The sequence below is a fragment of the Amblyraja radiata genome, chromosome 10 (assembly GCF_010909765.2).
Source record: "Amblyraja radiata isolate CabotCenter1 chromosome 10, sAmbRad1.1.pri, whole genome shotgun sequence".
Taxonomy (NCBI): Eukaryota; Metazoa; Chordata; class Chondrichthyes; order Rajiformes; family Rajidae; genus Amblyraja; species Amblyraja radiata.
The window spans coordinates 68,933,505-68,948,587 of NC_045965.1; the positions used below are offsets into that span (position 1 = coordinate 68,933,505).

General features: G+C 52.0%; 1 protein-coding gene across 1 annotated transcript in view; it reads right to left on the minus strand.

The window, feature by feature from the left end:
• col24a1 (collagen type XXIV alpha 1 chain) overlaps positions 1–15,083 on the minus strand; it is a 191,561-nt gene that overhangs the window by 28,798 nt on the left and 147,680 nt on the right. The window contains exons 41-48 of the mRNA XM_033029102.1: positions 14,410–14,463; positions 11,341–11,397; positions 9,624–9,677; positions 8,369–8,422; positions 8,039–8,092; positions 6,252–6,305; positions 4,684–4,791; positions 3,475–3,582 (exon numbers count right to left, since the gene is read on the minus strand). Of these exons, the coding sequence (XP_032884993.1) occupies positions 3,475–3,582; positions 4,684–4,791; positions 6,252–6,305; positions 8,039–8,092; positions 8,369–8,422; positions 9,624–9,677; positions 11,341–11,397; positions 14,410–14,463 (543 nt within the window). The remainder of the gene's footprint in view (positions 1–3,474; positions 3,583–4,683; positions 4,792–6,251; positions 6,306–8,038; positions 8,093–8,368; positions 8,423–9,623; positions 9,678–11,340; positions 11,398–14,409; positions 14,464–15,083) is intronic.

Genomic DNA, 15,083 nt, shown 5'->3' on the forward strand with positions numbered 1-15,083 from the left:
TCTGGCCACCTCGCTCAGAGCCCCCCTCCGCCTTCCGGGACCAGAGGATCTTTCCCATCGATGAAAAATCAGAGAGATATTAATGTTTTTTTTAAAGTTGCCATTCTCTCTGCTGGAGGGAGGGGGAGGGACTATAAAACCAGGAAGTGCTGTGCCTCAGTCTCTGCAAGATGGAGGAAGCCATCTCTCTGAGCTCTGAATAACACTGAACACATGTCTACTCAACTGTGAGTGTCCTTAATGTGGTTTGAAAATGAAAATATGGTTGGTTTGAAGTAAAAAGGCACTGCCTGCAAATGGTTGTTTGGGGGGTTTGGGTTGCAGTGAAAAGGCACTGCATACAAATGGCTGTTTGTCTAAACTTGACAACTACCTGTTTGCACTATATTGATTCTAGATAAAACGCTACCAATTACGGCTGTGATTTTTGGCCATCTTTCTCAGTTCCTCTCCTCTCATCAGGTGCAGAGGATTCTTCCCATCAATGAAAAACAAAAGTGTTATTAGTGTTTAAAAAATGTTGAGAATCTCTCTCCTGTCAATCACGCCATGAAGTCCACGCCTTTTCCGGTGGGAGGGGGAGGGATTATAAAACCGGAAGTGTGGGTGTGGCTCAGTCTCTGCATGATGGGGGAGGGAGAGGTCACGACTCTGTCTGAGCTGTGAATCAACTGAACACACTGAATGTCTCCTGTGTGGTTTTATGGTGGTTTCACCCTGCTTGAAATAGTATGAAACTGCATTTGAATGTGGTGGCCTTACACAAAATGGTATGAAACTGCATTTGAATGTGGTGTTGTTGCACCCTGCATGAAATGGTATGAAACTTCATTTGAATTTGGTGGCCTTGCACCCTGCTTGAAGTGGTATGAAACTGCACTTGAATTTGGTGGCCTTGCACCCTGCTTGAAATGGAATTTCAAGGAATAGCCGTGAGTCAACTGCCAGCCCACCAGCGGTGCGTGAGCTGCCAGCACATCAGGCTTGAGCTGCCACCCCAAGAATCCATTTGGCCCACAATGTCCATACTAGCCCTCTGGAGACCAGTAGTCACTGCAGCCAACAACACCCATACCAGCGCTCCAGAAAGACACCCCCCCCACTGGCCACCAATATTGGAATTGGTGGAAGTTGGAATATAGCGTTGGGGGACCAGCCCTCCCGTGTGAACATAGGACCCAACGGGTCCCACTTAGTCTAATTTAATGATATTTACCCATCATTCTGGATTGTTTAGTAGGACTGGGTGTTACAATCCCTAAGATTTCACTACAATTGACATTCTTGGGGATGACCACGAGGTGATTTTGCTACCAATCAGACACATCTTCAGTTGTGTACCTCAACGTCACTGGGTGTTTCGGCCTTTTATCACAACACACCCTCAGACGAGGCAGGCCCACCGCAGGGTGATCAGACCTGGGTGTGTGTCTTGTTGTTAGCCTCTAGCTGGTCACGTGGCAGCCCCGACAGCATCTTTCCTCTTCAGCCACAGCCAGTGACTGCTCCGTTCGGCAGCATTGGCAAGTTCTTTTATTGCCCTCCTTTGTGCCTGCCCGCTGACTCCTACTTCCCTCAGGAGCCTTGCGGTGGAACTGACTACAAAGCCCCTGCACCCCACCTCCACTGGACACACCCTTACACTCCAACCTCTCTCCTCTGCCTCTGCTGCAAGGTTTATGAATTATGAATGTTATATGAATTAAAAAATTTAAGTATGTTTATGTTTATTTTTGTTAGTTTATCAAAAGTTTATTTATGTACGTTTTTGTTAGTTTATCAAAAGTTTATGTGTGTTGTTTTCTCTCTCTCTCTCTCTCTCTCTCTCTCTCTCTCTCTCTCTCTCTCTCTCTCGCTCTCTCTCTCTTTCTCTCTCCTCCAAAGTTAGTTCTTCTGTTTGCCTTTATTTGCGTCAGTTTTATTTGTTTAAGTGTTCATACGACATATTGCCTTGATTTATCTAAGAAAGAACTGCAGAAGCTGGAAAAATCTGAAGAAGGTCTGAAGGAAAATCTGAAGAAGGTCTGAAGAAGGGTTTCGACCCGAAACGTCACCTATTCCTTTGCTCCATACATGCTGCCTCACCCGCTGAGTTTCTCCAACATTTTTATCAGCCTTGATTTATCTTATGCCTTTTCAACAATTAAGTTATTGTGGTAATTATTATCTGTTTTTGTCTGTTTAAATGTGTTATTTATGATGCTGGTTATTTATCTTTATTGTTTGTGGTTACAGATATGGTTGATTTTTTTGGAATGAAAACCTCCTGATGAGGTCTCTTCACCAAGCAGTTTGATTTCAGTTATTTCTTTTGCATTGTCAATAAACTTTTCGCTTAAACCAGTTATTAGTAAAATATATTATGTTGGCCTTATGAACTTTAAGTTTATGAAAGAGAAAGAAAGAGATTAATAAAGATATATAATAATTTTTATGTAGGGGTTCCCTGAGACATGAAAATTATTTCAAGGGTTCCGCAAGGGTCAAAAGGTTGAGAAACACTGCTGGGCACACTGGAGGCAATTTACAGAGGGCCAATTAATCTGCAAACTTGCACGTCTTTGGGATGTGGGAGGAAACCGGAGCACCCAGAGGAAACCCACGTGGTCATGGGGAGAAGGTGCAATTTCCACACACAGACAGCACCCGAGGTCAGGATTGAACCCTTGTCTCGGGTGTTTTGAGGCAGCAGCTCAATGAAACCAATGAATGTTGGGGGCGCTGCCTGATAGAGGGTTGTTTACGGCAGCACTCAGCACAGTTAGAGGGCCAGGGGTTTATGGATGTAGAGTGGGGATTGTCTGAAGATCCATCGCACTATCCTTGATGGGACTTTACTGGCTTTACCTTGAAGCGAATCGTCCGATCAGCAGAGAAGGTTATTGGCTGCAACCTTCCCTCCATTGATGAACTGTACACTGCAAGGGCCAGGAAGCGAGCGGGCAAGATCATCTCTGACCCGTCTCACCCTGGCCACAAACTCTTTGAATCACTTCCCTCTGGAAGGCGACTCCGGACTGTCAAAGCTGCCACAGCCAGACATAAAAACAGTTTTTATCCACGAGTAGTAGCTCTACTCAACAGCCAAAAATCTGTAGCCTCCTTTTGCTCTGGTATTTTGTTGGTTCACATGCTTGATCAATGGTGTTTTATCATTAATATTTTATTATTATTAATGTTTAGGGTTTTCTGAGTCATTCGCAACTGTCACTGTTTGTCATGTTGTGGGCGGAGCACCAAGGCAAATTCCTGCAAACTTGAATACTTGGCCAATAAACATACTTACTTACTTAAATGTAATTCCCTTATCCTGTGCACTGTGCACAGCTCAATCGTAATCATGTATTGTCTTTCCGCTGACTGGTTAGCACACAACTGTACCTCGGTACACGTGACAATAAGCTGAACGGATCTGCGTGTCAGCTGGCGAGGGCACGGTGTGTGAACCGTGAACCACCAGTCGGGTTTGGTTACCTTTGGTCCACGTTGGCCACTGTTTCCCACCGGTCCGGGTTCGCCACGAGCTCCCTGCGCTCCAGGACTTCCATCCACGCCCGTCACTCCAACATCACCCAGGTCCCCCTGTGGAGAGCACAGTCACACGCACCATCAAACAAAAACACAGAGTGCTGGAGTAACTCAGCAGGTCAGGCAGCATCTGTGGAGAACATGGATAGGTGACGTTTCACAGAGTGCTGGAGTAACTCAGCGGGTCAGGCAGCATCTGTGGAGAACATGGATAGGTGACGTTTCACGGAGTGCTGGAGTAACTCAGCGGGTCAGGCAGCATCTATGGAGCTAAGGAAATAGGCAACGTTTCGGGCCGAAACCCTTCCGGGTTTCAGCTCGAAACGTTGCCTATTTCCAGAAGGGGTTCGGCCCGAAACGTTCCCAATTACTTAGCTCCACAGATGCTGCTGCACCATAACTCAGCGGGTCAGGCAGCATCTGTGGAGGTACACAAAATTACTGGGGAAACTCAGTGGGTGCAGCAGCATCTATGGAGCGAAGGAAATAGGCGACGTTTCGGGCCGAAACCCTTCTTCAGACTCTGTGGAGAACATGGATAGGTGACGTTTCACAGAGTGCTGGAGTAACTCAGCGGGTCAGGCAGCATCTGTGGAGAACATGAATAGGTGACGTTTCACAGAGTGCTGGAGTAACTCAGCGGGTCAGGCAGCATCTGTGGAGAACATGAATAGGTGACGTTTCACAGAGTGCTGGAGTAACTCAGCGGGTCAGGCACCATCTGTGGAGAACATGGATAGGTGACGTTTCACGGAGTGCTGGAGTAACTCAGCGGGTCAGGCAGCATCTGTGGAGAACATGGATAGGTGACGTTTCACGGAGTGCTGGAGTAGAATTTAGAGACAGTGCCGACCAGCGATCATCCCGCACACCAGCATTCTCATACACTGGGGACTATTTACAATTTACAGAAGCCAATTAACCTACAAACCTACACACCCTTTGAGTGTGGGGTGAGTCCAGAGCACCCGGAGGAAACGCACACGGTCACGGGGAGAAGGTACAAACTCCATACAGACAGCACCCGTGGTCAGGATTGAACCTGGGTCTCAGGCACTGTGAGACAGAAGCTCTACCCGCTGCGCCACCGTGCCGCTATGTTAGTCACTGTGTCTGACGGCCAGTGCGGAGATTTGGAGCAGAGGATTTACTTACAGATGGCCCACGGATTCCAGGAATTCCCGGTTTTCCAACTCTCCCAGGATTCCCTCCTGGTCCATGGTATCCCACCGCTCCTTTGGCACCGGGTGGACCTGTCATTCCCTGTAAGGCAAGACAATTAGATAGCCACATGTTGTTGTAAAGCTGCGGTGAGCACAGAGCGTGGGTGGCTGCTGGGACTTCTCTTGGAGTTCCTCCTGCAATACTCTGTCTACAGATGGAGAACACACTGACTGGTTGTATTACGGCCTGGTTCAGCCACTCAAACGTCCAAGTACAAAGGAGATGACAGAGAGTGGTCAACACTGCCCGGTCCATCACAGTACTGACCCCCCCACCATCGAAGGTCCATCACAGTACTGACCCCCCCACCATCGAAGGTCCATCACAGTACTGACCCCCCCACCATCGAAGGTCCATCACAGTACTGACCTCCCCACCATCGAAGGTCCATCACAGTACTGACCTCCCCACCATTGAAGGGATCTATAGGAGGCGCTGCCTCAAAAAGACCGCCAGCATCATCAGACACCCACACCACCCTGGCCACGCTCTCATCTCGCTGCTACCATCGGGAAGAATGCCTGAAAATCGTGACCTCCAGGTTGAAGAACATGAACGAAGCACAACAGTACAGTACAGGGACTGTCCCTTCGGCCCACCATTCCTGGCCCCCACCACCATCTGTGTAGATTAACTTGCCCCTTATCCCTCTCGACCTTTCCTATCCAGATCAATAGACAATAGGTGCAGGTGTAGGACATCCGGCCCTTGGTCCCAGCACTGCCATTCACCTTGATCATGGCTGATCATCCCCAATCAGTACCCCGTTCCTGCCTTCTCCCCATATCCCCTGACTCCGCTATCTTTAAGAGCCCTATCTAGTTCTCTCTTGGAAGTATCCAGAGAACCTGCCTCCACCGCCCTCCGAGGCAGAGAATTCCACAGGCTCACAACTCTCTGTGAGAAACGTTTCACTGACCTGACTCACTTTTCTGACTGTACACGTCCTTGTCACCTTCCCCACAGCCAACAATGAACCAGTCTACATTTTCCTTGGTCATCGACTCCTTTGATCCTTCACACCTTACCCTTCCATGTCTCCAGTCTCCCCGTCCCCTGCCTCTCAGTCTGAAGAAGGGTCTCGACCCAAAACGTCACCCATTCCTTCTCTCCACAGATGCTGCCTGACCCGCTGAGTTACTCCAGCACTCTGTGAAACGTCATCTATCCATGTTCTCCACAGATGCTGCCTGACCCGCTGAGTTACTCCAGCACTCTGTGAAACGTCACCTATCCATGTTCTCCACAGATGCTGCCTGACCCGCTGAGTTACTCCAGCACTCTGTGAAACGTCACCTATCCATGTTCTCCACAGATGCTGCCTGACCCGCTGAGTTACTCCAGCACTCTGTGAAACGTCACCTATCCATGTTCTCCACAGATGCTGCCTGACCCGCTGAGTTACTCCAGCATTTTGTGCCAATATCGTTAAACTAAACACAGCCGCATGTGTGCAGGTATTTGTGGGTACGTACGTGTGGATGAACAGAGTTACTCACCGGTAAACTGGCAGATCCCGCTTCACCACGAGCTCCCTTTTTCCCCATCAAACCCTGCAACGGTGGAGGTATACATCTCAGATTCTGTGACTCCTGGGGCACTCTGCACACTCTGCACATTCTGCAGACTCACGGAACTGCAGTCTGCGTGGAGTTTGCACGCTACCCGTGACTGCATCCCACAGGCGTGCGGGTTTGTAGGTCATTTGGCCCTCTGTAAATTGTCCTCTGGTGTGTAGGGTGTGGATGGGAATGTGGGATAATACAATAGACAATAGGTGCAGGAGTAGACCATTCGGCCCTTCGAGCCAGCACCGCCATTTTCAAAAGAATACAGAATAGCGTGAATGGGTTAGCAAGGACTCGATGGGCCAAGTTTCCATGCTCTCTCTCTCTCTAAACTACACAAAACCAGACGCTGCATCGTAGGTTCACCAGGTTAATTCCCGGGATGGCGGGACTATCATCTGTTGATGGAATGGAGCGGCTGGGCTTGTACACTCTGGAGTTTAGAAGGATGAGAGGGCATCTCATTGAAACATATAAGATTATTAAGGGTTTGGACACGCTAGAGGCAGGAAACATGTTCCCGATGTTGGGGGAGACCAGAACCAGGGGCCACAGTTTAAGAATAAGGGGTAAGCCATTTAGAACGGAGAAGAAGAAAATCTTTTTCTCACAGAGAGTTGTGAGTCTGTGGAATTCTCTGCCTCAGAGTGCGGTGGAGGCCGGTTCTTTGGATGCTTTCAAGAGAGAGCTAGATAGGGCTCTTAAAGATAGTGGAGTCAGGGGATATGGGGAGAAGGCAGGAACGGGTACTGATTGGGGATGATCAGCCATGATCACATTGAATGGCGGTGCTGGCTCGAAGGGCTGAATGGTCTCCTCCTGCACCTATTGTGTATTGGAATCATGAGTAAAAACACAAAGTGCTGGAAGAAGTTTGCGGATCAGGAAGTTTGCGGATCTGTGGGGGATAGGATCGGTGACATTTCCGATCGGGATCCTTCTTCAGACTGATGGAGCAGAGGGGGCGGGGGGGGGGGAGAAAGATGGAAAAAGGGGTGAAATGAGGCAAAGGCTGGTGAGTGATAGGTGGATACAGGTGAGGGCGGTGCTTGGCAGATGGGTGTAGTGAGTGACAAAGGCTGGAGGTGACAAGGGGACAAAAGGGGGTCAGATATGGAGACATGATGAGGAGTGAAATGTGAAGTTGGATGAGGGATGTGGGTGGAAGGGAACGGAGGAGGTGAGGAGGGGGATAAAATGGAGATGAGGGACTTAGTATAGTTTAGACATACAGGCCCTTAGGCCCACCAGGTCTGGGGCGGGACTTGTCAGCGATTGGTCCAGACCCCCGTGACCATCACATCACTGGCCGGTGAAGACAGGAGGTTGGGGGATTTGCCCCTTTGCCTACAGAAGGCCAAGTCAGTGGATATATTTAAGGCAGAGATAGATAGATTCTTGATTAGTGCGGGTGTCAGGGGTTACGGTGAGAAGGCAGGAGAATGAGGTTAGGAGGGAGAGATAGATCAGCCGTGATTGAATGGTGGAGTAGACTTGATGGGCCGAATGGGCTAATTTTGCTCCTATCATGTAATAATTTATGTGCCTCCATTTGTCTTCTTCATGGTGAGTTGCAGGAGCTCGGGGAGATCTTTGCCTGTTTGCCTATCTCTGTTTAAACGCACTGGCTACTTCCCCACCATTTTGTTGATGTTTGCCGCAGCTGTGCGCCCACTGGCGTGACCCTGGGGGGTGGGGGGGGTGAGAGACGCACCTACCTTCCATCCTCTCTCGCCTTTCACGCCTGCTGTGCCACTTTGGCCAGGATCGCCCTGGAACGGACCAACGCATGTAGTGAGTACCCGGGCTGGTTCATGGAGTAGACTGAGGCACTCCCTCTCCCCCAACCCCACCCCCACAGTGCGGCACCCACCCCCACCCCCCCACAGTGCGGCACTCCCTTACCCTCAACCCCACAGTGCGGCTCTCCACCACCCCCACCCCCCCCCCCCCCCCCCCCCCCTGACTCCATTTGAGTTTTGACTCATTCCACGGCTGAAGAGCAACAGTCGGACTGTTTGGTGAAGATTGTGGTGAAGAACTCTTACCGGCTGGCCTTGTTGGCCCACATTGCCCCTTGGTCCATGTACACCAGCGTGACCCTACAGGGAGGAGGTTCAAGACACACCTGTCACTTGTGCAGTCTAACCTCAAGAGGCAGGTCTACGTTAAAACACAAGTGTTCAGTTTCACTTAGTCTAGTTTAGTTTAGAGATACAGCACGGAAACAGGCCCTTCAGCCCACCGAGTCCGGGCTGACCAGCGATCCCCACACATCTTATAAAGGTGTCTAAAATCATGAGAGGAATAGATCGGGTAGATGCGCAGAGTCTCTTGCCCAGAGTAGGGGAATCGAGGACCAGAGGACATGGGTTCAAGGTGAAGGGGAAAAGATTTAATAGGAATCTGAGGGGCAACTTTTCCACACAGAGGGTGGTGGGTGTATGGAACAAGCTGCCAGAGGAGGTAGTTGAGGCTGGGACTATCCCAACGTTTAAGAAACAGTTAGACAGGTACATGGATAGGACAGGTTTGGAGGGATATGGACCAAGCGCAGGCAGGTGGGATAAGTGTAGCTGGGACATTGTTGGCCGGTGTGGGCAAGTTGGGCCGAAGGGCCTGTTTCCGTGCTGTATCACTCTGTGACTCTATTAACTACTCACACTAGGGACAATTTACATTTATAGAAAGACAATTAACCTACAAACCTGCACTTTGGAATGTGGGAGGAAACCCAGATCTTGGAAAAACCCACGCGGTTACGGGGAGAACGTCCAAACTCCGTACAGACAGCACCTGGAGTCGGGGTGGAACCCATGTCTCTGGCGCTGAAAGTGCTGTAAGGCAGCAACTCTACCGCACTAGTTTAGACATACAGCGTGGAAACAGGCCCTTCGGCCCACTAGACTACGTTGACCAACAAGTGGTGTAATTTGATGTAAACCAACATCTGCAGTTCTGTCCTAAACAAGTTGGTGGGCATGGAGGAGTTGGGCCGAAGGGCCAGTCTGTGAGCTGTGGGCTTGATGCAACTACATGAGTGAAGAGCAGCCCTAGCTGTGCTGAGCCCTGAGGGGAACATAACCCACCCCCAACACCCCCCCCTCGCCCCCCCCCCCCCCCACCCCTCCCCAACCCCCCACAGGTACATTCACCCGCCCACCCTCTGCCCCTCCCCCCCACCCCTCCCCACCCCCCCACAGGTACATTCACCCACCCACCCACCGCCCCTCCCCCCACCGGGCACATGCACCCACCCCTCCCCCCGCCCCCCCGCCCAATTACATGGTGTCACCGGGTTACCTGGTAGCCGTGGGCCCCTGGTTCACCGCGCTCTCCGCGTGGACCGGCGGGACCCTGTGGGAGACAGAGAACAGTACAGCTAGAACACATGTGTTCCCCGCATCCACCCCCACCCAAACACCCAACCCACACACTCACTGATGCAATGTATCCATGTGTACACGTATATACATGTGTGTGTGTGTACAGGCACACATTGGACTTGTGTTACCGTTTAGTCCATTGTTCAACATAATTATGTCATTGTCCCCGCCTCTTCTCCCCTCTCCCATCGGGCAAGAGGTACAGAAGTGTGAAAACGAACGCACACCTCCAGATTCAGGGACAGTTTCTTCCCGACTGTTATCAGGCAACTGAACCGTCCTCTCACCAACTAGAGAGCGGTCCTGACCTCCCATTCACCTCATTGGTGACCCACGGACTATCCTTGATCGGTCTTTGCTGGCTTTACCTTGCACTAAACGTTATTCCCTTGATCCTGTATCTATACGCTGTGGACGGCTCGATTGTAATCATGTATAGTCTTTCCGCTGACTGGATAGCACGCAACAAAAGCTTTTCACTTTTGGGTTCCCAATGTCAATAATGTTCATGTAACAAGAGCAGGGTTAGGCCATTCGGCCCATCAAGTTCACTCCGCTATTCAATCATGGCTGATCTATCTCTCCGTCCTAACCCCATTCTCCTGCCTTCTCCCCAAAGCCCCTGACACCCGCACTAATCAAGAATCTATCTATCTCTGCCTTAAAATATATCCACTGACTTGGCCTCCACAGATTCACCACCCTCTGACTAAAAAAATTGCTCCTCATCTCCTTCCTAAAGGCACATCCTTGTGACTGAGGCTGTGCCCTCTGGTCCGAGACTCTCCCACTAGTGGAAACATCCTCTCCACATCCACTCTATCCAGGCCTTTCACTATTCTGTACGTTTCAATGAGGTCCCACTCGTCCTTCTAAACTGCAACAAGGCCCAGTGCCGACAAACGCTCCTGAATCGTATTCTCTGCACAGCGCGGCACTGTTTGTGTCGTTACAATCCTTAAACTGTCTGAAAGTTGCCGGTCTGAGCAGGTCCGGGCAGATTCTTTGAGCAAGGGGCAGGTAATGTCAAGTCAACTTTATTTGCCACATACACATACAAGATGTGCAGTGAAATGAAAGTGGCAATGCCTGTGGATTGTGCAAAAACAGAACAGAACAGAACAGAACCAGTATTTACATTTTTGAAAAACAATTTTTTTAAAAGACACAACACAACAGTAAATGAGTCGCTGGTGAGATAAGAGTTTAGTCCTGACGGCCGGTGGGAAGAAACTCCGTCTCATCCTCTCTGTTTACACAGCGTGACAGCGGAGGCGTTTGCCTGACCGTAGCAGCTGGAACAGTCCGTTGCTGGGGGGGTAGGGGTCCCCCATAATGTTGCTGGCTCTGGATCTGCACCTCCTGGTGTATAGTTCCTGCAGGGGGATGAGTGTAGTTCCCATGGTGCGTTGGGCCAAACGCACTACTCTCTGCAGAGCCTTCCTGTCCTGGGCAGAGCAGTTCCCAAACCAGATTGAGATGTTGCCGGACAAGATGCTTTCTACAGCCCCACAGTAGAAGCACTGAAGGATCCTCAGAGGATCCTTTAATGTGTCGGGACAGATACCGACGTGGAACTTGAAAGCATGGTTTGAAAAGGATGAACAGTATTTGCTACTAAAAGAATGACCTACTGGTTCACCTCGATGCCCAGGTAGTCCAGGGAGATGATTGTCCTCTCCGGGATAGCCCTGCAATGGAAGGATGAAGGCTTAACACAGGTGTTTAAGAAGGAACTGCAGATGCTGGAAAAATCGAAGGTAGACAAAAATGCTGGAGAAACTCAGCGGGTGAGGCAGCATCTATGGAGCGAAGGAATAGGTGACGTTTCAGGTCGAGAGCCCCCCCCCCCCCCCCAACCCCACATCAGTCTGAAGAAGGGCCTCGACCAAAAACCTCACCCATTCCTTCTCTCCAGAGATGCTGCCTGTCCCGCTGAATTACTCCATCAATATGTGTCTGTCCAGGTTCCCCTTTATTTCCCCCCCCCCCCCCCCCCCTCACTCGCGTGGTGGTTCCCCTATGCCGGGTCCTCCTTTGTTCTCACCCCCCCCCCCACAATTCACCCAGTACGTCTTTGGGACGTGGGAGGAAACTGGAGGAAACCCTAGCGGTCATGGGGAAAACGTGCAAACTCCACGCAGGCAATAGACAATAGACAATAGGTGCAGGAGTAGGCCATTCGGCCTATCAAGCCAGCACCCCCATTCAATGTGATCATGGCTGATCATCCCCAATCAGTACCCCGTTCCTGCCTTCTCCCCATATCCCCTGACTCCGCTATCTTTAAGACCTCTATCTAATTCTCTCTTGAAAGTATTCAGAGAACCGGCCTCCACCGCCCTCTGAGGCAGAGAATTCCACAGACTCACAACTCTCTGTGAAAAAATGTTTCCTCGTCTCCGTTCTAAATGGCTTACCCCTTATTCTTAAACTGTGGCCCCTGGTTCTGGACTCCCCCAACATCGGGAACATTTTTAGAGAAATGGCAGATGGAATTAAACCCTAGCAACTGTGAGGTGTTGCACTTTGACAGGTCGAATGTAAGGAGAATATATTTAACACTGCCCTACACACACTAGGGACAATTTACACATACACCAAGCCAATTAACCTACAAACCTGTACGTCTTTGGATTGTGGGAGGACACCGAAGGTCTTGGAGAAAACCCACGCGGTCACGGGGAGAACGTGCAAACTCCACACAGGCAGCACCCTAGGTCGGGATTGAACCCTGGGCCTCTGGCGCTGTGAGGCAGTGGCTGTACCCGCTGAGCCTCTGTGCTGCCTCCCCTGTTCCTTGAAATAGTTAAAGTACAAGAAGACTGTAATATTTTGTTTACGTTTGGTGTTCCAAGTGTTTGGTTGAAATGAATGCATGGAGGGACATCCAGCTGTTGTAACCAGATCCAGATGTGGATCCAGATCCACACACTAGAGGCAGGAAACATGTTCCCGATGTTGGAGGAGCCCAGAACCAGGGGCAATAGTTTAAGAATAAGGAGTAAGCCATTTAGAACGGAGACGAGGAAACACTTTTTCTCACAGAGAGTGGTGAGTTTGTGGAATTCTCTGCCTCAGAGGGAGGTGGAGGCCAGTTCTCTGGATGCTTTCAAGAGAGAGCTAGATAGGGCTCTTAAAAATAGCGGAGTCAGGGAATATGGGGAGAAGCCAGGAACGGGGTACTGATTGGGGATGATCAGCCATGATCACATTGAATGGCGGTGCTGGCTCGAAGGGCCGAATGGCCTACTCCTGCACCTATTGTCTGCTGTCTATTGTCACATCTGCTGGGTGTTCATTACAGGAGAAGCAGCGGGCCACTCAGCCCCTCCAGCCTGTCCCACCCCCACCGTGATCAGGGCTAATCTGCCCCAGACCACTCGGCCCCTCCAGCTTGTCCCAACCCCACCGTGATCAGGGCTGATCTACCCCAGGCCACTCGGCCCCTCCAGCTTGTCCCACCCCCACCGTGATCAGGGCTGATCTACCCCAGGCCACTCGGCCCCTCCAGCTTGTCCTACCCCCACCATGGTCAGGGCTGATCTACCCCAGGCCACTCGGCCCCTCCAGCTTGTCCCACCCCCACCATGGTCAGGGCTGATCTGCCCCAGGCCACTCGGCCCCTCCAGCTTGTCCCACCCCCACCGTGATCAGGGCTGATCTGCCCCAGACCACTCGGCCCCTCCAGCTTGTCCCACCCCCACCATGGTCAGGGCTGATCTACCCCAGGCCACTCGGCCCCTCCAGCTTGTCCCACCCCCACCGTGATCAGGGCTGATCTACCCCAGGCCACTCGGCCCCTCCAGCTTGTCCCACCCCCACCGTGATCAGGGCTGATCTACCCCAGACCACTCGGCCCCTCCAGCCTGTCCCACCCCCACCGTGATCAGGGCTGATCTACCCCAGGCCACTCGGCCCCTCCAGCTTGTCCCACCCCCACCGTGATCATGGCTGATCTTCCCCAGACCACACGGCCCCTCCAGCTTGTCCCACCCCCACCGTGATCAGGGCTGATCTACCCCAGGCCACTCGGCCCCTCCAGCCTGTCCCACCCCCACCGTGATCAGGGCTGATCTACCCCAGACCACTCGGCCCCTCCAGCCTGTCCCAACCCCACCGTGATCAGGGCTGATCTACCCCAGACCACTCGGCCCCTCCAGCTTGTCCCACCCCCACCGTGATCAGGGCTGATCTACCCCAGGCCACTCGGCCCCTCCAGCCTGTCCCAACCCCACCGTGATCAGGGCTGATCTACCCCAGGCCACTCGGCCCCTCCAGCTTGTCCCACCCCCACCGTGATCAGGGCTGATCTACCCCAGGCCACTCGGCCCCTCCAGCTTGTCCCACCCCCACCGTGATCAGGGCTGATCTACCCCAGGCCACTCGGCCCCTCCAGCTTGTCCCACCCCCACCGTGATCAGGGCTGATCTACCCCAGGCCACTCGGCCCCTCCAGCTTGTCCTACCCCCACCGTGATCAGGGCTGATCTGCCCCAGGCCACTCGGCCCCTCCAGCTTGTCCCAACCCCACCGTGATCAGGGCTGATCTACCCCAGACCACTCGGCCCCTCCAGCTTGTCCTACCCCCACCGTGATCAGGGCTGATCTGCCCCAGGCCTCATCTCCTCTTCTGTGCCAGTTCCCCATCGCCCTCCATCCCCCCCATCTTTCACACATTTCTCCCGCTCCTCTTTGACGTACCTTCTCGCCCTTGGGTCCAGGTGGGCCCTGAGCACCCGCCGGTCCAGTGTGGCCCTGAGAGGGAAACATTGGGCATAGTCACAGAGAGGTACAGCAAGGAAACAGGCCCTTCGGCCCACTTTCATCGATGCCAACTTGGCATTCTAGGCTAGGCCCCATTTGCCTGCACTTGGCCATTGGCCTCTAAACCCTTCCTGTACAATATATGTCCAAGTGTTTAGTTTAGTTTGTTGTCACGTGTACCAAGGTGGAGTGGAAAGCTTTTGTTGCGTGCCGACCAATGTCACATTTGTACGCGCTTCCACAGCCTCCTCTGGCAGCTCGTTCCAGATACCGAATGAAAAGTTGCCCCTGGGGTCCCTCTTGACTCTCCCCCCTCTCACCTTAACCCTGCATCCTCTAGTTTTAGAATCCTCTACCCTGGGACAAAGACTGTGATTGTTCATTGTATCCGTGCCCCTCGTGATCTTGTACACCTCAGTCATGTCACCCCTCAGCCTCCTGCACTCCACAGGACAAAGTCCCAGCCTCTCCACCCCCCCTGTAACTCAAGGCCGCAAGCCCAGGTAACCCCACCCTGGTCGATCTCCCACACCAGCACCTCCCTCCCCACATCTCTTCCCCTCTCCACCTCTCTCTTCCTCTGTGAATCCCCCTCCATCAATCCTCCCTCC